Source organism: Aspergillus lucknowensis, assembly GCF_044049455.1.
Source record: "Aspergillus lucknowensis strain CBS 449.75 chromosome Unknown BJX67scaffold_42, whole genome shotgun sequence".
Taxonomy (NCBI): domain Eukaryota; kingdom Fungi; phylum Ascomycota; class Eurotiomycetes; order Eurotiales; family Aspergillaceae; genus Aspergillus; species Aspergillus lucknowensis.
This window is the reverse complement of record NW_027263586.1, coordinates 146,120-166,634: the sequence shown is the minus strand read 5'-3', so window position 1 is coordinate 166,634 and position 20,515 is coordinate 146,120. Positions and strand designations below refer to the sequence as shown.

The window sequence follows — 20,515 nt, the reverse complement described above, 5'->3', positions numbered from 1 at the left end:
CATTTCTCTCCAGCTCCTCATGCCCGTCGAAAATCACTGCAATCTGGACAACCGTCCGGACAAGCCTCCCATGTTCCTCGGAGTCATCCGGCGTCCGAATTCCTCATCAACACATCCGGCGACAAGTCTTCTCGGACGTCTCCGCACGAGGGGGAACGTCATTCCAATAAAGTGCTGCCAGCGACAGCACGTTTTCGCTGAATGAGAGTGAACATGGTGGACCCTGTCACCGACCGTCAGGGAGGGTCGAAGAGTGAACAGAGAATTGAATCGCTGAGCAGAGACCCGCCAATCTCGGTGTCTCTCGTATCGGTTTGCGCCCCTTTGAGGCTGCGCGCTGATCGCATCCGCGGCGAGTTCTTGTCAACTTCATCCGTTCTCCTCCGACCAATCGAGCAATATTCCGATGGAGTCGGGGAGCTCGTCCGTGTCTGTGCGGGGAGCTTTGACGCCTCTCCTCGAATTGCCAGTTGAGCTGCTTCTCATGATTGTCGCTCAGCTCGATTCGCAGGGAGACACCAACGCTCTCTCACAGACCAACAAGCGCCTTTACCACCTCCTCGGCCCGATCCTCTATCAAAATAATGTGAAGTATTACAATGGCGACGGCATCTTTCACGCATCGCACGCAGGTGCGGTACGCGCTGTACAGCAATTCATCGCAACGGGCTTCAATGTCCGCTATCCATGCGACTACGAGAGCTTCAAAAAGACTTGCCGGACCCCAGAACAACGGGATGATTACCGCCTCGCTCATCCCATCTTGAATGCTTCCAATAGCGGCCATGTCGAAGTGGTCAAGTACCTCCTCGACGAGGGGTCCGATCCGAGATTCAAGGACGAACGCGGTGATACGCCCCTCGCCCATGCTGCGAGGCGTGGATGTCTACCAATCGTGAAGCTCATTCTCAGTACGGATGTGTACACGGCCACAGACAGGTGTCAACCTGATGATATCCAGAGGGCGATGCAGAATGCTGCTCGCGGTGCGCAGACGGAGGTGGTGGAATTCTTACTTTCTTACCTACAGCACGACGATAGATACAAGGAACACTACTCTTCGATCATCAACGAATCTCTCCCGAGCGCAGCAGCTTCGGGTCATATACCCACCGCCTCACTCCTCCTCCAGCACGGCGCAAGCGTCAACTACCCAAATCCACCGCCAGAGGCATACGAGTCCCTCCGGAACCGCCCGCCGCCGCGCGTAGAAGCGGCCCTCGGCACAGCAGCTGTGTGTGATTACCCCGATATGGTGCAATTCCTGCTCGAGCAGGGTGCAGACGCCAACCGAGATATCGAGTTCAACGACACATCCTCTGCATTCGGGCTTGCGACTAACCTTCGACACGAAGCGGTCGTCAAAGAGCTCCTCGACTGGCCTGGTATTGAGATTCCGGGCGAACTCTGGGGTGTGGCATTTCGGGATACTATAATGAACGGCCGGACGGGGATGGGGAAGCTTCTGTGGACGAAGTATAAAGACATCTGGGGGAAGCGCCCTGACCGCGGGCTCATGTACGGGTTTGGGCTTACACTTCTCCAGATGGCAAGGAGATATGGACGGGATGAGCTTGTCGATGTTTTCAAGGACGACGATTTTTATGCTGAGGGTGTGGCTAAAGGCCAGTTGTGGCCTGGAGAGATACTCCCTTTGGCTGAGCCATATCCTGAATTCGAGTCGGAGTCTGACGGGTTGGAGGAGTAGGAGAGAGGCAGAAGTAGTTATGCGTTTCCCAGCAACCATGGCTTATAACCCGATCTCTTCTCGAGATCGAGGTGATTCCGCCTCGATCAATGACCCCTATCCTGTTCTTTTCAGAACAAAGTACAACTGACTCAACCTTGGTTAATATCTCCCTGAATGCCCATTCAACCTGTGTCAGATTTTGTTATTCTTACCAAGTAACAGGCAAAACTGCCTTGTCTGATATGGTCCTGGTTCTGTGGTAGTCGAAAGATGGGCATCATTATATGATCTCCGGCGCGTCTAAGCAGGGCATATTGCTGTGTGAATTTGAAAGGGCTGATCGCGATGGATTGCTAACGGTGATTGCGTTGTTTTTCTATATAATTTGAATTTTCCTACTAAGACACGTTCCAAGCCCCAGCGGAGCACACTATCCATTAAATATATATACAGCCCTTAGGCACCCAGGGCACTCCCGCATCGATGGCTTCCACACTCCTCAACTCTCAGACGTAAGGAATCGTACATTATAGTGACAGTATGAGCATCAAAATTTGGGCCCGAGAAGTCTCGAAAGTATGCACTAAACTCTGGGTGGTTGATACGGCCTCGGGAGGCGAGTCGTGGTCGGCCGTGAGGGGCTACCATAAAAAGAGCTCCGGAATCTTTCCTCGAGTTATGCTATCATTAGCACTGTACTCCAAATCTGCTGCTTGTTGACGAAGAAACGAGTTACGTGATTCGCGGGCTCACATGGTGTCCTGGCGCAATGCAGGATGGAGAAAGGGACTGGCCAGACAGTCGGCATCAGTGAGCAGCATCGAAACATTTCCTTTCCCTGCGAAGATCTGGACAAACCAAGGCAGCACTGAGGTCTTCCTTCTGCCTGGTGTGGCTTGCAGGCACCCTCTCATCCATTGGACGAGCCAAGGTTGAGGCTTCCCTGGTTTTCTTGGACTCGTATCGAGGGCCAAAGGATAAAATGCAGCATCAGCCCCTCTCGACCTTCACATCAGGTCTTCACTTTATATCGCCACCTCAATCATGGCATTATCCCTAATCAACCCCTGTCTCTGGTTCGACGGCCAAGCCGAAGAAGCCGCCCAATTTTACATCTCCATCTTCCCAAATTCGAAGATAACAGCCATCCAACGCTACACCGGGGCGGGAAAAGAAATCCACGGCCATGAGCCCGGTAGCGTCATGGTGGTGGAGTTCGAACTCAACGGACAGACCTTCTCCGGATTGAACGGCGGGCCTCAGTTCAAATTCACCGAGGCGATTTCGTTCCAGGTCAACTGTGACACTCAGGCAGAGATCGACCACTACTGGACCAGGTTGGCTGAGGGAGCGGATGAGTCGAGACATGACTGTGGATGGGTGATGGATAAGTATGGGTTGGCGTGGCAGATTCTCCCCAAGGCGCTGAAGAGCATGCTGAGTGACTCGGATGAGGAGAGAAGATCGCGGGTCACAAGTGAGATGATGAAGATGAAGAAGCTGGATTTGGCGCGTCTTGAGAAGGCATATGAGGGTGTTGGCTTGGAAAGGTCATAGCCTGGTCTGTGGGAGCACACATAAGGTCTATTTACCTGAGAATCATGGCATTCAGTGTCCATCCATCCATTATCCTCTGTATCCTCTGTATCCTCCTGATATGCACTCAACTCACTCAACTCCACCGCCCTCAACTCCTCGCAAACCCCGCACTGGACCATCCTCACAACACATCCGCATCCACCACAGCCCAACTCGACATGACCGCGGATTTTACCGCATACTGCGCCATATGCGCGGCCCAATTTAGCCTAGGCTGTATCGGCGCAGGGCTGCCGCGAGCTCTGCGCATCCGCCGAGCCCGCGTCGCGCGCCGCAGGTACTGGAAGGCAAAGGACTGCAATTGCGACAACACCGAGGACGAAGAAGAAGAAGACCGCGCAGAACGGAAGCGGTACGTGGCCTCGGTGCTGCCGGAGGGAGATGAGTTGCTCGATGACACGGACGATGCCGATTCAGTGCAGGGCTACAACTATGATCATGGCTATGACCCGAATCTTATCGGGTTGCGGGATATGAGATGGATGACAGCTGTCTATGGGCTGGGGATCGATCATCGTCGGCCGGGGCCCCGGAGGTATTTTATAGCAACATTCACACACGAAGATGGGGTAAGCCCCCACGCTGCCTTGTTGACTGGATCTAACGATGTGGTAGAATTGGTTCTGCGTGCACAACCCAGACGAAGGTACAACCAGCGACCATACTGACGGTGCCTTGTTAACATATACAGACCCTGAGCTACCCGAGGATATGTCTGACTTCTTCAGGTAGGCGGCCTCTTGCTGGGTTCCTCGCGCTAATACCTCGTGCAGCTATGGAGTCTCTGATTTGGACGACCCGCCCATGTTTCCTTTTCACCGGGACTGCCTTGAATTGCTCACGCGAGCCGTGCTGGGGACCGTCGATACCAACCTGATACAAAAAGACATCCTATACAAAGTGATGGAGAAGTAAGCCAACTTCTCCTGTCTGGCTGTGGACTACGGTGATATTCATGGAAACGACCAGGATTGGCAGTGTATACCGGGCGAGGAGGTTTGTTGCTACTATTCTCCTCTTCTTCCCACTTGCGACCTTTTAAGACTAATCTCTGCATGGCAGTGGACGGTGACATGCCCCAACACCACCCTGAATCTCGAACCACTTATCCCAGAAAACCTCACAAGCACTCCAAAATCTATACCAGATCTCAGCACCAAAGTCATCTCCGACCCATTCAAATCCCTCCCGTACGAGATGATTCACAATATCCTCGATTACCTTCCCGCGGGCCCCTTAATGGCCGTTCGGGAAGCGTCTTGGACAGTCCGCACGCACACGCAATCCTCTCGGTTCTGGAAACGGCGTATTGACACGCACATGCCGTGGTTCTGGGAGCTGCACGAGTACATTTCCAAGAACAAGGATCAGGAGTTAAACTACCAGGGCTTGTACCTTTTCTTGGAAAAGGAGACGAGGCCTTCTTACGGCATGACGGGGCCGTTTATGGGTGTTGCGAACCGCAGACGGGTATGGGGCGTTTGTATGGACTTGAGGGAGAGGTACGAGCGATTGATACAGGAAGAGGCCGCTGAGATGAAAACTACTGCGTAGCTTGTTATAATACACCGGCTTCGATCAGGCTACAGTTCCAGATCACATCTCACTTTCGACGTAATTCCCAGACGCCGCCAATGTCGCGTAGTACAGAGAAGTCTCGGCGCAAATCACCATGCGCCCATCGCCGGCAAAGTTGAAGTTGGCTGACGTGGTTCCAACATAGATCTTGCCGATCAGCTTGCCCGAGGGGTTCCAGACTTGTACGCCATCTCCGCATCCGGCATATATATTACCTTTCGAGTCGCAGTGGAGACCTGCCAGCGTTAGACTCTACGATTCTGTGAACAGGATAAATAGATTCTTACCGTCAGGAACACCAGGGCTGACGAATGCAAATGTCTTGCGGTTCCCAAGAGTGCCATCACTAAACACGTCGAATTGGTAACTGCGGATATCGGGTCAGATTGTGATAACATCCATCCTCCTGACCAAGGGGGACTTACATTGAAGCAGGTTTAGTCAAGTCCCTTCCGTAAAAGCCGTATTCGGTGCCGGTATCCGCGACATATGCATGCTTGCCATCAGGAGAAAACGTGAAGCCTTCCCAAAGTTAGCACTCCGCATCAACCGGGCAAAGGGTGCGAGTATACCATTTGGATGCACAAACCCGTCCGCTACGACGGTCACCGCGCCTGTATCCGGATTAAATCGGTATATTTGATCCTGTAGACCTGGAGTGGGCCGGAAGTCCTGGACGTAGCCGTATATCGTGTCTGTGAAGTAGACATCCTTGTTCTTGGGATGGACAGCCACGTCGTTGAGCGAGTTGAACTGACGGCCGAAGAAGTTATTGAGGATAGCTGTCAAAAGTCAGCATCGAGATTTATGGTCAAGCTAGACCGATGCGAGAGAGGTACGCTTTGCATTATACGGCTTCTTCACGCTCATCGTGTAAAGGCCGGGCGCGGTGTTGTTGCCCTGGCCTTCCGCCGCGAAAAGCAGTTCTCCGCGGAAATTTGTCGCGCCTAGAGAGAGAACCATCAGTACTGAGAATTGCTTATTACGGAATACAGATTACCATTCGGATTGGGAATCAATTGGGATGAATCCACAGTCGTGACATCGACAAGCCCGGTAGCATTGGTCAAATTGGACACGGCAGCCGCCTGCGCCAGAGATATCTTCTGGATAATTGCAGGCTTCTCCAGCCCTGTGCCTGCGTCTTTTGCGCCTGCATTTTGAACGAAGAAGACTTCGTCTGTTTCCCTGGACCTGTTTCATGTTCAGTTGAAAGTTCGCTGCTGGGGATGTCGAGTGACACGCACCATACGACGGCCTCGTGGAACAACGGGTCTTTGGACGTCTGCGCGACGAGGGTCAAGGTCGGGGATTGACCGATAATTTCAAGAAATTCCTCGCTGTACACGTGAAAAGGGCGCTTGTGCAGCGTGGCGTCGGTCGTGCCTGGAGGAATGAAGACCTGGACGGAAGAAAGACCGAGTGAGTACTCATTCCACGGTGTCCAAAGGGTATTTATCCATGGATGGTACATTTGAGGAGTTAAATTGGCTGACTGGCAGCGGCGATGGCAGCACGTTGAAACTCCGCTGGTCGATGATCTGTGCCTGGGGGGGCAGCTGGGCGCATGTCAGGGGGGCAAGGAAGAGACAATGGCCCAGAAGACACCAGGTGGACAGCTGTGTATAGGGAGACATTGTGTTGGTTGCGCAAAAGTGGCAGACAGTTTGGATGCTGGAGGCTGGCAATTTATTTCTTCCCCGGTGCAGGGGCAGGTCGGCTAATGTCCGATGGATCAGCAGCGGGGGTCCGGTCGATCAACTCCAGGACATTATCCTCTTTATCCCTTCGGGACTTGGGGAGTCTCAAATGCCGCTATTCAATGTCGCTCGACGACTGTGCGAGGCAATGCCTTCAGAGCCCAACCAGAGCCTGTTCAGGAGTACCCCGGGCAGCATTCGACACCTTGAACATCAGGCAGCCAGTCAATAGATCACGTGATCCTCCCACCAACACCAGTCCATCTTCTCTCACCCTCTCGTCATCAAAATGCGACAGAAATCGCAAAATGGCAACTCCGACCTTCATCGTGAGCATGCCGTCCAATGGCCCCTCGTCCCAACCGAAGAAGCGGACCCAAGTGGCTAGAGCCTGCAACTGGTGTCGTGTGCATCGTCTCAAATGCGACCCCGGCTATCCATGCGCCAACTGCCGCAAGAGAGGGGGTCAGTGCAACGATGACCGAGTCTCGCGGTCAGTCAATCTTCCTCAGGCCTATCGTGAAATTGAGAGGTTGAAACACCGCGTTGAGGAGCTCGAACTCGAGCTGCAAAATGAGCGCCAGCGAACATCGCGACGCATGGACGCCCCATTGACCCCTGGAGAGACCCCCGCACATGGCACATCTGATTCCGGAGGCCCAAGCCGGAGTAAGGCTTGGGAGGGCATTCACATCAGCACAGCGCGCTCACCAAACAAGACGTGGTATGGGGCTTCGTCACTCTTCTTCTTCATCGGCAGCATCAACAACTTCCTCACCACTGCCCTTAAGCAAGCGCATTCAACACAGGGGATGCTACCCAACTCGGCATCAACGATCCTTGATGGCCCAGCAGTTGTCCTTGATGGCGGCCAACCCGATCGGAATGCAGTCTCGACGGGTTCTATGCGCCCGGGAGAATCTCTCACTCCCATGCAGGAAGAATATTTCATAAGCCTCTTCTGGGAGTCGTATTACCCGTCGCTTCCCATTCTCGACGAGGCAGAATTCAAAGAACACTATCAGTCGCTGTGGGCCACCTCCGAGAAGGAACGGAAACCGTCTGCCCTCGTGGACATCGTCATTGCCCTTTGCATGCAGTACGGGATGGCACGGCAGCCAGGAGGTCGGCAAGCCTTGACTCCAGCTGCCAGGGGGAAGGTGGATTATTCGGATTCCACAATCGCTGGTCGGTGGCATTATCGCCGTTGCTTAACCCTCTTGTCGAACGAAATGGAGAGCCCTACCCTGTCGACATTACAATGCCACATCCTCTGCTCAGTATACCTTTGTAACGCGGGATTCCAGAATATGACAGACAACGCCTGCGGGCTCGCAGTTCGCACAGCCTTCATGCTGGGTTTGCATGTGGAACCTCCGCAGAGCATGCCCCGGCGAGAGAAGGAGCTCCGGAAGCGCGTGTGGTGGGCATTATACATTCTGGAGAGTAATCGAAGTATGAAGATGGGTCGCCCGTTCTTCCTCCAAGAGTCCACCTCATCTTGTACCCTGCCATCAGATGATCGAGAAATCGCGAGGCTCTCGGGTTCAAGTTTCGCTCCGATCGCAGAGAATATCACCTGGCTCACGTTGAGCCTTCACAAGACGAAGCTCTTCATTGCAGCGCGGAAGGCATACCTGACATTCTGGGATCGACCTGCCAGTGCTGTCACGGTAAACGAAGCGGCACCAATCACAGCAATTATGGATGAATGGTTGAAGGGCGTCCCCGAATCTTTGAAGACAGCCCGTGAGAATGGCGGAATTCCATTCTCCACCGACCGCTCGCCGGTCCAAATGGAACAATACACCCCGTTATGGCTGCAACGTGAATGCCTCCTTCTCGAGTTAAACTATCATAACCTATGCGCAAGTCTCTACCGATCGTCAATCTGCTTTACACTCAATGGAGTTCCGCCATCGGTAACCGAGCAGGCCGCGTCAAAATGCGCGGCACATGCCATCGCCGTAACGCACATAATGCACCAGGTGCTCGAAATGACCTCGATCTTACATGGCTGGCATGAGGCCTTTCAATGGCAGTGGAACGTATCGATGACCCTAGTTGGCTACGTCCTAGCATTTCCCCAGAGTGCATCTACTTGGGCTGCACGGATAGCCATCGACCTCTCGGTATCTGTATTCGAACGCTTCGGAAACAGCTTCGCCGTTGCGGCGAACGCGGCCACGATCATGCGCGACCTCAGCCGTAAAGTTGACCTCGTACGAGAACGTCTAAAGGACGGCAGCTCTACCCAGGCGGTTCCGACACTGGAAAACGCACAAAGCGCGCCTTCTCGTGGTGACACCGGCTTGGAGGTGCTGGCCGATGCAGGGATTTACAACCAACCTCTGGAGTGGCCGCTACAATTTGGCACGGAGACCACTACCGCGGAGATCGGGGGTATTTTGGGCCATTCTATTGACGTATCCGCCGAGATGTACAACGATATCGACTGGTCGGATCTGAACAACAGCTTCTTCGACCAGTGGGCATTTTAGCGCCGGCGAATTGGAGCAGCATCCACCAGTGCGCCGCCCCATGGACTAGTCTCAAAGGAGGACCGGACCTTCTTGAAGGAACTGAGGAGACTAGTCCTGAAAGAGAGCTCGCACGGGCCAGGCAAGGTCGATCGTTGGATGACTTCTTGAATATTGTGTCTCCAAGCCGGAGCTGAGTCGGCATTGCTGAATCCCGCATCCGCCATCGAGGAGATTCTTCCGGACTCGTCGGCGACCGGAGTCGCTCTCTTGCGAATGTCTTATTCGCGATTGCGTGTATAAATATGGCCTTCTTCCCCCGTAGAAGAGGACAACGGCACCGTCGGTCGCAGTCTTCTCATACATCGCCACACAATTGTGCAAGAACTCCACAGAGCTCCATTGAAAACACCAAGACATGCCTTCCTTTACTGTATTCAAGGGCCACGAATCTGGCAAGCCGGTCAGGAGCACCACCACCAGGCCCGACGCCCTAACTGAGGACTACGTCCTCCTGAGAGTGACGGCCTCAGGGCTGTGCGGATCAGATTTGCACTACGTAGGTAGACAACGGCCGGTGATTCCAAACAATACTGACCGGCAATATAGCGACGTGCAGATATGGTCCTTGGCCATGAAGGAGTCGGCATTGTGGAGGCGGTTGGTCCTAGCGCCCGCTACCTGAAAAAAGGGGACCGCGTCGGCTGGGGCTATGAGGTAGACAGCTGCGGCCATTGCCTTGAATGCCTCCAAGGAACCGAGACTTTCTGCTCCGATCGCTCCATATACGGAGAGCACAACTTAGACCAGGGTAGCTTTGCCTCCCACGCTGTGTGGCGCGAGTCTTTCCTCCACAGAATCCCCGATACACTCAGTGACGCTGCTGCGGCTCCCCTTCAATGCGGCGGTGCTACCGTTTTCCAAGCCCTGTACGGGATCAAGCCCACAGATACGGTTGGGATTCTCGGCGTTGGAGGTCTCGGCCATTTGGCCATCCAGTTCGCCGCGCGCATGGGATGCCGCGTCGTGGTACTCTCGGGTTCGGAGCGCAAGCGTGAGGAAGCCATGAAGCTGGGTGCACACGAGTTTATCGCTACCAAAGGCGCGACCAAGCTATCCGTCTCCACCCCGCTCGACCGACTGCTGGTAACCGCCGCGGTGGCACCGAACTGGGGGTTGCTCGTGCCAATTCTTGCCAAACAGGCAGCAATCTACCCTCTCACTGTGGACATGGGCAACTTTGAGATCCCGTACTTGGCGCTAATTGTGAACGGAATCCACGTGGTCGGGTCTCTGGTTGCTGGACGTGCCCTGCACAAACAGATGCTGGAGTTTGCGGCCATGCATCGGATCGAGCCCATTACTGAAACGTTTCCCATGACAGAAGAGGGGATCACGGAGGCGATGGACAAGTTGGATCGGGGAGAGGTGTACTACCGGGCTGTTTTGGTTCCGCAGTAGGACGGGGAGACATGCTAGTGATGGATGATAATGAGTGCAGTCGAGTTTTCGGTGCAGTGAAGGACAATAGAGCGCGATCTTTAGAATAGGGGCTGGCCTAGAGTCATAGACAAGCTCTATAAGGTGGGATCCAAGCAGATCAGGCTGTAGGGTTTGATCACAGTGACCTTTTGGCCTAGTGGAAGGTAGCCAGCCGGGACGGTTATCCCTGACAATTATTATTCTTGTCATGGGCCGAAGCCCAGATGCTAAGGACTCAGCTATAGCCTTGTATAATAAGTGGGGGCTGACTTGCGAACTTAACTGGCGGCATCGAGACGCAGAATCAGGAACAGGGGCGACGAGCCCAAAGAAACTGGAGACTATGGACTGGGATCCACTGCTGACTTCCAACCCCCAACGACGAGCTACGAGGGATCGCAGCCTCCTGGGGATTGTGACCTCAGGACAACGAACCCGGGGCGACTGAGAACCAGGGATGCGGGGCCTATAGAGACTAATCAACCACAGCTCTTGACGAACAGAGTTCTGATAAGGTATATATCTTCAGAACTTCTTTCTTCCACTCAATAGGGTCTATCGAGATATTTTCCTGCGAGGAGGCGACTCGGAGCGATAGACCTTCACGATATCCCCTTTTCGGAAAGAGCAATTGAAATGAGTGAATCGAAATGAAGGAACGACCTCAGCGACACCCTCATACAGTCGGAAGATTGAAGTACTCCGTCGCCGATATCGATGACGGTCGACAGATCGTCAGATGGGGGACTTTGGTTGCTTCCACCAATCAGAAGGCTCCGAGCTATCGAAGAGGCCATCCACAGTAATATCTAGCGTTTAATTTAGGCTGAGTTCTAGCTAAGAGTGTCGTTGCCTAGGCTTTTTCTATACCTTAAATGAAGGCTTCAATATTTAACTCTCTCCAAGGCTCCATACTATGAAGATAGAATGAACCAAAGATCAGCTGCCAGGATCTTATGGTAACAGTCTTTTTTGGCTCGTAGCGTTTCTTTATTATCAGGCTTTATTACTATTCTTCTACAGATCCACCAGATTCTCCTTCGATAGGAGTGATGAGCATACGAAGAGTATAGAGAAAAATAATGGACAAGTAAGAAAAGCCCTTGCTTTTATCTTAAACTTGGAGATTACATCTCCGCCAACCTGAAATAGGTAATATTTTTACCCTAGGTATTATCATCCATTGCACCTGTACTTACCCAAAATTTATTTACTGCCATGATGCTCGAGATGTCAGGTTGTCTTGCCGCGCCCTTTGGTTGATATAAAAGATCTGATATTTAAGAACGGCCATACCATGCTTCTGGAGTGTCAAGAGTGAATGGTTGAAATATATCTATCTCACTCTACACGTTTGCCGTCAAACTATTCTCTAGGTTACATCAGAAGTGTTCGTGTATCGAAAGCAGCATATTGCCAATTAGTATTCTGGCTGGAAGCAGGCTTAACAAAACAGGGATATGTCGAAAGAGCCTTATATCTACGTGGATATAGTAGCAAGAGAACACACTCTATACAGGCGAATACCGCATCATCGACCGGTCCACCTCATCCATCAACGCACACTGCTCTGAGAAAAACGGAATACACTTATCGATCATCTCAGCCCAGCGCTCATCCATAGCGATCCGCTTGGCGGCAAAGAACTCCCGTTCTGGCAGGCTGTACCCCGAATCCCCCCAGTCAAGTATCCCCGTTATGACTCCGTTCTTGACCATTATATTCCCCGGATGGACGTCCCCGTGGGTCAAAACCCCTAGGGTAGTAGTCGACCGCTCATCTGCGAGAGCCGGAGAAGCAGTTAGAATCTTCTGCTTCAAGGCTTCCTCCTCGTCATGCCAGACACTATCGTTCGGTCTCGACGCACGAAGGGCCTCGACAACGCCATGTTTGTACTGCTCAAAGGAATCAAAAGGCCCATACTTCCTGGTTGACCTGTAATCCCACGGATGTTGAAATATGATATCCTGGCACGGCCCGCCGCCTACAGAACCCAGGAACGAGCTGTGAAATGCACGCCATTCAAGGATGTAGGCCTTCAGTTGACATGAAATGGCAGAGAGGTCCTCCGGAGACATGCTATCCATGCATGAGCCTAATGTTTGGCCGTCAATCTTGGTCATGAGGATGAACCCAATGTCGCCGATTGTGTATGCGCTGAGAACCTCGGGGACCGGGATTTGTGATCTCTCCGCAAGGAGGATTAGTGCCTCTGCTTCGCCCATGTGGACTCTCCAACCGACCTTCAGAATTGTGTGCTCTGATACCTGTAGTATATTACTGCCACCTTTCAGCTCCGCTGTCAGGTCTGTTGCAGCGTTGAACTGATCAGGCGAGATGATTGGTCTGTTTTGATCGCGGAGCGAATCTGTGAAGATCACATCGGAGGTTGATGCCTGAGCCACAATCTCGGCCAGATAACCGCGAATGGTTGGGTCGGGACGCTAGGATTCTCAATGGATCGTTAGGTGGTGGATTTTGGGCAGCTGATCGTGTGACCGACCTGAACGTAATACTTCAGAAAACTTTCTGGAGGGTGTCCCATTGTTGAGGATGCTTGATCAGTTGGGTTCGATCGGTTAGCTGAGCAGGATGTCGCAGAAGATCGGGTTATCCCGCTCCTGGCAACAAGCACAATACCAGCGACCTGGGGATCCACGTAGTCTCGAAACTCTAAGGCTTTGCTTATGGGCGGCTTGAGCGGGCCGATTTCGTGTAATGGGGTCCACTTGACTCAGATGGACCAGCTCTGACCACGATATCCGTGGCAGGTCGTGTATACGTGATTGCCCTGCGTTGGTGAGTGAGATGAGACTGGCAAGGTGAGACTGGATAGTTATTGAACTACCTGTGCAAAATAGACAGGGTACGTGGCTCAGTGAGGAGTGATGCGTGATGTGAAATACTCACTCATCAGACCCGTGCGCACCCTTACTCAAGCGGTAGTATCCTGAAGAGGAAGTCTATGGTTGTCCTTGAAAATCAAGTACATAGAGGAACATTTATACTCCTCAAGGCAATGCAATGACCATATTGACAGTGCTCAGCTCCCTGTGAATGCCAACCTCTTGGCCGCCCCATCTCGGTCTCGGCTAGCGGTTTCGCCCTCCTGTCCGAGGATTTACGAAGATCATGATTGGCCGAATGATGTCGCATTCAACTGAAACACGACCTGATGGGACTGAGGGGGCATTGGCTGGCATTCCGAGTTGTGCTGTGCAGCAGTTCATAACTTCAAGCTCGTTGCCTGATTTGGACGGCACAAATCGCGCTGCGCCAACAGCCCCCAAGATGAGCTGAAAAGATGACAAGTTATCTTCTCTCTGCGGCGTAATCTCTGCGACGGTGTGAATTCACTGCGTTCACAACCGAACTGAAGTCCGCGATGCTGCTCTGGATCGCAGTGCTGACCTCCCTCCCCTTGCTGACGGTCTACCTTCTCGAACGCACCCGCTACTTTCGCTTCAAGCAGTATGCCAGATATCCCCAGTTGAGCCCCTCACTGCTCTGGGGCCACATGAAGGCGTTGGACGCGGTGATGGGGCAGGGCGACAGACGGCGACACATCGGTATGCACCACAAGTCTCTCACATCAACGCCAGCAACTAACAGATTCGTGGTCAAGACCAGGTTTTTCTCGAAGTCGACGAACAGCTCAACCATCCCCCGCTCTTCGTCGTCGATCTCCGCCCGGTTTTGCATGTCATTTGCGTGATCTGCAGCCACGAGGTCGCCGAGCAGATCTCCCGGAGCACGAAGGCTCTGCCCTACAGTGTGCCGAAAGGAAACTCAATGGATATTTTCATGCCGTTGATGGGGCCGAACTCTCTACTATCAGCCGATGTACGATCGAAAACTCTATTCTTCGAGCATAAATTAAGGTGTGTCTCTGTGCTAAATGCACATAGGGCAACGAGTGGAAATCGCTCCGCAAACTGTTCAACCCGGGCTTCGCGCCGCAGCATTTGGTCTCGCTGCTCCCGTGTATACTCGACAAAGTGCAGCGGTTCATCGACATTCTGGACCAACATGCCGCATCTCGCGAGGTCGTTTCGCTCGATAAGCCGTGTATCAACCTGACATTTGATGTTATCGGTGAGTACTCCCCAAGTATCTACCGTCGCGAACGTGTGAGATAACTCCTTGGTTGTGTGCAGGAGCCGTGACGATGGATGAAGACCTCCGTGCCCAATGCGGACCAAGCTCTCAAAGCGAAATCGTCACCGTTTTCCGCCAGCTGGTAGAGACATTTCGAGCGGACGGCGGTACATCGTGGGATCAGTTCAAAGTTCGCACGAGGCTGCATCGACAAAGGCTCTCGAAGCAGCTGGATACTATCCTTCGGCGCCGCGTCAAAGAAAAGCATCAAGAGTGGCAAACACGCGCATCCACAGACACGAAGAAGTCTCGAAGCGTTCTCGCCCTGAGCCTTGAGGGCGTCGAGCATCTCGACCCGGACACCCTTGACAAGGTATCCGACCAAATCAAGACCTTTCTATTCGCTGGCCACGATACAACCAGCAGTATGCTACAATGGGCATTCTACGAACTGAGCCGGACACCGCACGCCCTCGCTGCCGTCCGCGAGGAACTAGATCAACTCTTTGGGCCGCAATCCGCATCCTCCACGGACGATATACGTAAGCAGCTGCTTTCTAGCCGAGGGGAGAGCCTCTTAAGCCGGATGTCCTATACCGCGGCTGTTATTAAAGAGACCCTTCGCCTACACCCGCCTGCCGGGTCGGCACGTACCATCCCGGTTGGCACCGGGTTCCACGTAACTCTACCAGATGGACAGTCTCTATGTCTTGACGGGATGATCCTACATAATTGCGAGACAATCATCCAGCGCGATGAGCGTGTCTATGGGCCGACCAAGGACGCATTTGTACCGGAGCGCTGGCTCGACAGGCCCGGTTCGAAGGACGACAGTAGTGGCATCCCTGTCTCAGCATGGCGCCCATTTGAACGCGGTCCGCGGAATTGCATTGGGCAAGAGCTAGCGAATCTCGAGGCAAGGGTTGTTTTTGCGTGCACGCTGAGACGGTATACATTTACCAAGGTTGGACTTGGAGCAATACGTCGAGATAGTGAGGGACAGCCGGTTTTAGGGCCGTTTGGCCAGTATGAAGTCGAGTCGGAGCTTTTTAACGTGAGTCTCAGACCTGTTACAGACCGTGGATTACTAACGGGTGCAGATTATGGAGGTTACTGGGAAACCAGTCGATAGGACACAGATGCGGATTGAACGTACCTGATGCAGCAAAGACAGGCGCCACTGTATGGTAGGCAGCAATGATATGCCGTTCTCGTAGCTACTAAGAAGAGGCTCGGGATGGTGGAATATCGGCAGAGTAAGAAGCAGTAGCGATGGTGGATTATATGTCCCGGAAACGCCCAATGGTAAGAATATGGGTATACATTAAACTGGGGTTTGGAAATCGGAGCGGAAACCCCTCAGAATATGAAAGGCTGCATACTGCAAGAATCCAGTGAGGAATGCGACCCAATGGGAAGGCAGGCCTGGGATACTCCCTTTTAAAGATGAACAAGAGCCACTGGATGAGAAAGACTATGATATACGCAATCTAATCTAGTAGTAGCGGGTGCTGATACTGATAGGTTCTCCAGTGTGTCATTGACGACTTGCAATCCGCCTGCGCCCTCCCTCGGGAGGCGGAAGCAGTCAAAGCTCGTTTGATGAGACCTACGATCGGCTTGGAATAAACCATGGCAAACAACAAAACAACGCGAATGCATACATAAATGCAAGTTTGGCAAATGGTGCTTTGGAGATTCATCGCCCTCACTGATTCGGCAGCTCGAATTCGAGCCCGATGAGGCTGTGTAGCTGTGCAGACTGCGGGCGCGTAGCCTTGCCAGCATCGGCCCAGCTAAACGCCTTCTTATCCCCTACCTGAACTCCGACTGCTTTCGACTTTTTGAACTGTCAACGCTTCTCTCGCAGTTCAGAAGTCCTGCCCCCTGCAGTACAAATTCAGCACTCCTAGTTCTATCCCACCCTGCCCCAAATTCGGCTCGTGGTTAGTTACAGATCTCAGTTACGGTTCTCTAACCACAGTCGGGGCTTACGAGAGCGGCACAAGCTGATCTGCTGGAAAGAACAAATAGATCTATCGTTGGACTCTCCGCACCACATTGATGAAAACGATGATCAAGAGTGGCTTGCGGAGCTGGCAGAGCTTGACCTCGGAGACGTCCACACCGACACGGACGACGACGTTGCACAGCCAAACAGTATTGACTCGATGACCCGCCTGCTTACCCGCTATGTTGTCAACGGACCTTGGGTGCCTATGGAAGCCGCAAGATCTTTGCACGAGGCCCAAGTGAGAGGTATTACTGGAGATTCATCGGAATCGTCCTCGGCAAGTCGGACAAATCGTGGCAAAAAATCACTGCTGGAATTCAAAAACCTCGCAGAACTTCTGGCGTCTAACGCCTCAGATGACAAGCCTGACGACGATAGCGTGACTTACGTGACGCTCAATGAAGACATCCCTACGGCTAGCGAGATTTCGGACATCATAGCAGATTCTGATCGTCGTCTTGGGTTGACTGGTTTTCTGCCAGTCATCATGAAGGACAGAAGAACCACATGGCCTTTTACACTAACTTTACGACCGCGACTAGATGAGATCGAGGACGAGATGGTATCTCAGTGGCGCGGCCATACTCGCTTCGCCGGGCATTCTGTGAGGGCTTGTTTTGTCCCATATACAAGCTCTCTCCAGCCTTCGAACTGTCAGTCACTGGCCGATTACATTGGGCGTGGTATCAAGTCTCTTGCCGTGCAAATTGATGTCCTCAACCAGATCAAGGGCTACAAAAGCAGTGAACTCCATTTCGTTCGGTTTACGGCCGCTTGGGGCCAAGCATCGCTAAAAAACACTGAATGCCATGCTGAGATAGGCCAGGTGGATGTGGAGTTGGTCGAGCGCCTGGCTCGTGCCTGGGCGGACGCTGAAACTAGTCTGATACAGACCTTGGTGCCAGGGAGTAGCTGACTTGCTACAATAATCCAAAGGATTCAAATGATTCGCGTCACACCAAAGTTGATTGTGACCGAAAGAATTCGAGAGGCCATTGCTCCTAATTTCCGGGCCCCTCAGCCAGGACCAGATTTGAATGATCAGTTCTGGCAATATTGCGACCGTTGGGTCAGCCGTCATCAACTCGAGCATGTTAGTCTCTTTCGCCTGCTCCCATTGAAGTCATTGATGTCTACTTTGGAACCCATACTTCGGGTCCTTGGAGTAGTCGAAATAGGGACGGAGGGGTGGTATCGGCATCCCTCGCTCGCACTCTTGCACCTCACTGCCTTAGCACTCCAGTCTCTAACATTAATCGTGCAATCCAACCTCCGCGGGCTGACAGCTCCTTGTCAATTCGAGTTCCTGACGTGCAGTGTGTCGGATTTCGTTCTCGAAGGTGCCGATCATTCAGCAACAGCCCTGAAGATATACGCAAGCTCACAGAAACTCTCCTGCTTAGGAGACATGTTGGAGAAAGAGGTTCTGGTTTTTGGTCTGAAGAAACCAGATCCCCAGCAACGCATGGATATTGACGCAACACCAGCTCAACTCGCCGAGTTATGGGGCCCAGCAGAGCTCGTGGTTGGGAATCGGGACCCATCAAACACCGAGAGCGCGTCCATCCTGGCAATCAGAATGCACCAAGGATATCTGATACCAGTGAGTGACTTGGAATCTCCACTCGCAATTCGGAAGTGGCATTGGCTGGCCAATAATCGGAAGGATGTACTCCGCAGGCTCCATTTCATGATGGATGTTCAAGTTGTCCGCACGGGCATTGACCTTCATACTCAAATCCGTATTGGGGCGAGAGATTATCCTGGACTGCATCCCATTGGCCCAGCTCGTTTGAATGGGCAATGCCCGAACCATGACTTTCGCAACTTCATTCCTGAAGAATTGCTTTCTCGAAGGCTACGGCCTTTGGGTACCAGAGATCCATTCATGGAATTGCAGTCCCTCACGGCCGGAATACAGGGCGGCCAGGGTGCTATAGTAACCGCACAGGGTACTGTTGCTAAGAAACCTGGCATAACAGCTAAGGCCGATTTACTTAACTTTGCAGGTCCATTCAAAGTCCGCATAGCTAAGCTTGATAAGATGTGGGGGCTTGCTGTGAGTCTCTGCACTGGTGTAATGACGCGAGTACGACTTCGCGATCTGGTAGCCTTCTACTGTCTGAGTTGCTCGCCTGACAACATTCCAGATGTCCACGGGCAAAACAACCGAGAAGATTCTCTCCGTGGGTTTGCACAAGCGATGTATACACACGATAGCCTTTGCACTTGGGTCAAATCTTTGGTACCACAATCAAAGAACGCCTGGTACCAACAAGGAGAGATAGAGCAGCATCTAAGCAAGCTTTTTAGCGAGGTATTGGAGATGCTCAAAGACACGGGGGTACAGGACAATGGAAACTTAGCTATTGCGTGTATACCACAAGGTCACTCCCTGGAAAGCCTCACAGTATACACAAGAACGAACCCCTGGGTCCAGGTCCTGAAGGACTCGGCCTTCACAGCAACCTTTGCCTGTACTTTGCCACGCTGTTTTGAGACAGACAATTGCAGGTGCCAGAAAAACGAATGGCAGTTTCCCGAAGAATATCAACTCTCAACCAAGTTGGACATACTCATGGATGATCAATCAGAATCAGAAGCGAGGCACAAGCTGCAGGTTGGCAAATCATATCGGATCAACTCAGCGGACCTGAATATGACGACGAAGATCCACCACCGCATGGAGTCTTCCCACGGCAACGCTGTCTACTATGCTACTATCAAGAGAAGTGTCTTGAACTCCGCGATCTTCGAGTACGTCCCAAAAAGACCTCGTTTGCGCGAAAACGATTCGACAAACGCGGTTGAGGTCATCATAGGCGGCGGGCCGCAATACCTTGGGTGTCTGGAACAGTTGCAGCAAAACTCCGGCTCAGGAAAAGGTAGGATGTCTGTTCGTGTGTTTCATCCCGACACCGGGATAGCGAAAGGACTTCGCTTCTTTGACGTCCGTGGCCGCTAAAATGTGGCCTGGACACATCCGATATGTCACCCATCCCCACTGTTTAATTCACCCTCTGCAATCGATACCACCTATTCTTAGTGTAATTTAGGTCCTATATATGGCTTGAAAAGGTCATCTGTCCTCGTGCCATCCTAGCGTATCAGATTAAAAGACATACAGAATGCTCCAGTTTCATTAGACCATTACTGTTACTGTTCCGATCTATATTCTGTCTGGCTGGAATCTGACCCATTCGACCTGCTTCGTATCAATCCCACGCTGATATAATTCCGTCGAAGTCCGCGCTCGCGGCTCGATGACGACAGGCACAATATGCGGGCCGTGTGCTAGGATTGGACGAGGGAGCAGGATCGATCGACAGGACTAGACGCCTACCAGTAGTGTTCTGCTAGAACTTACTTAGCCTCTTGTTGAACAATCGGTTATCATATAGTTACAGTACCGGCACCGCAGCCCAGAAGACGAACTGCGCTCTGAGCAGCGGAACCGTTTGACGATATTACTGTAGAGAGTGAATTTGTCGCTTGGAGGAAGAATCCACCGGTGAAGGATCAGCTGAATGGTCAGGGAATGTCGCTCGTCCTTGCCCTTTCGGGGTGACGATGAAGCCGCCAGGAAGGTATAAACATCCCTCGATCGCCCGCCCCCAGGAGCTCAACTCCTCCCTCCTCTTTTACTCTGAGATCTCGTCTCCCCGACTACGATGCTCTCATCTACGTAGCTCATCCCCTGCCTCGCCCCCGATGCCGCTCGTCCCCTGATTGTCCTGGCTGATACAGTCGCGTGGCAGCTTCCGAAGAATCATCATTCTCCTGTTTGAGGATTAGTGAAAGCCCGCTCGAAGCCACCATCCACAACAGAATCACCTTACCAGAAGTGCCGGCATCAGGTTGAGATTGCAGCAGA

The 20,515-nt window shown here is 52.6% G+C and overlaps 9 protein-coding genes across 9 annotated transcripts; 7 read left to right on the top strand and 2 right to left on the bottom strand.

The window, feature by feature from the left end:
• Positions 1-13: 13 nt before the first annotated feature.
• Positions 14-2,422, top strand: BJX67DRAFT_361698 (ankyrin repeat domain-containing protein). The gene has a single exon (XM_071029908.1). The coding sequence runs from the start codon at positions 407-409 to the stop codon at positions 1,706-1,708; it is 1,302 nt and encodes a 433-aa protein (XP_070883260.1). The 5' UTR covers positions 14-406; the 3' UTR covers positions 1,709-2,422.
• A 281-nt stretch (positions 2,423-2,703) lies between these two features.
• BJX67DRAFT_361697 (VOC family protein) lies at positions 2,704-3,417 on the top strand. Its single transcript, XM_071029907.1, has one exon. The coding sequence runs from the start codon at positions 2,735-2,737 to the stop codon at positions 3,245-3,247; it is 513 nt and encodes a 170-aa protein (XP_070883259.1). The 5' UTR covers positions 2,704-2,734; the 3' UTR covers positions 3,248-3,417.
• Positions 3,292-4,843, top strand: BJX67DRAFT_383940 (F-box protein; the record flags this gene model as incomplete). The annotated part of the gene is made up of 6 exons (XM_071033567.1): positions 3,292-3,858; positions 3,905-3,935; positions 3,981-4,017; positions 4,063-4,200; positions 4,259-4,268; positions 4,352-4,843. The coding sequence occupies 6 exons, from the start codon at positions 3,292-3,294 to the stop codon at positions 4,841-4,843; spliced, it is 1,275 nt and encodes a 424-aa protein (XP_070883258.1).
• Positions 4,352-6,504, bottom strand: BJX67DRAFT_390117 (SMP-30/gluconolactonase/LRE family protein; the record flags this gene model as incomplete). The annotated part of the gene is made up of 8 exons (XM_071034590.1): positions 4,352-5,103; positions 5,155-5,234; positions 5,293-5,389; positions 5,440-5,649; positions 5,707-5,814; positions 5,868-6,061; positions 6,115-6,269; positions 6,340-6,504. The coding sequence occupies 8 exons, from the start codon at positions 6,502-6,504 to the stop codon at positions 4,886-4,888; spliced, it is 1,227 nt and encodes a 408-aa protein (XP_070883257.1). The 3' UTR covers positions 4,352-4,885.
• A 371-nt stretch (positions 6,505-6,875) lies between these two features.
• BJX67DRAFT_383938 (transcription factor domain-containing protein) lies at positions 6,876-9,068 on the top strand (the record flags this gene model as incomplete). The annotated part of the gene is made up of 1 exon (XM_071033566.1): positions 6,876-9,068. The coding sequence occupies one exon, from the start codon at positions 6,876-6,878 to the stop codon at positions 9,066-9,068; it is 2,193 nt and encodes a 730-aa protein (XP_070883256.1).
• Positions 9,069-9,267: 199 nt separating this feature from the next.
• Positions 9,268-10,623, top strand: BJX67DRAFT_225463 (NAD(P)-dependent alcohol dehydrogenase). Its single transcript, XM_071025816.1, has 2 exons — positions 9,268-9,606; positions 9,657-10,623. The coding sequence occupies exons 1-2, from the start codon at positions 9,466-9,468 to the stop codon at positions 10,506-10,508; spliced, it is 993 nt and encodes a 330-aa protein (XP_070883255.1). The 5' UTR covers positions 9,268-9,465; the 3' UTR covers positions 10,509-10,623.
• Positions 10,624-11,802: 1,179 nt separating this feature from the next.
• BJX67DRAFT_361678 (aminoglycoside phosphotransferase family protein) lies at positions 11,803-13,536 on the bottom strand. The gene is made up of 3 exons (XM_071029906.1): positions 13,378-13,536; positions 13,033-13,320; positions 11,803-12,973 (listed from the first exon to the last, which is right to left on the bottom strand). The coding sequence occupies exons 2-3, from the start codon at positions 13,072-13,074 to the stop codon at positions 12,041-12,043; spliced, it is 975 nt and encodes a 324-aa protein (XP_070883254.1). The 5' UTR covers positions 13,075-13,320; positions 13,378-13,536; the 3' UTR covers positions 11,803-12,040.
• A 110-nt stretch (positions 13,537-13,646) lies between these two features.
• On the top strand, positions 13,647-15,927 carry BJX67DRAFT_225401 (cytochrome P450). Its single transcript, XM_071025814.1, has 5 exons — positions 13,647-14,098; positions 14,155-14,372; positions 14,438-14,624; positions 14,687-15,681; positions 15,728-15,927. Exons 1-5 carry the CDS (start codon positions 13,915-13,917, stop codon positions 15,785-15,787), a joined length of 1,644 nt encoding a protein of 547 aa, XP_070883253.1. The 5' UTR covers positions 13,647-13,914; the 3' UTR covers positions 15,788-15,927.
• Positions 15,928-17,770: 1,843 nt separating this feature from the next.
• Positions 17,771-19,606, top strand: BJX67DRAFT_383934 (uncharacterized protein; the record flags this gene model as incomplete). Its single annotated transcript, XM_071033565.1, has 1 exon — positions 17,771-19,606. The coding sequence occupies one exon, from the start codon at positions 17,771-17,773 to the stop codon at positions 19,604-19,606; it is 1,836 nt and encodes a 611-aa protein (XP_070883252.1).
• Positions 19,607-20,515: the final 909 nt, after the last annotated feature.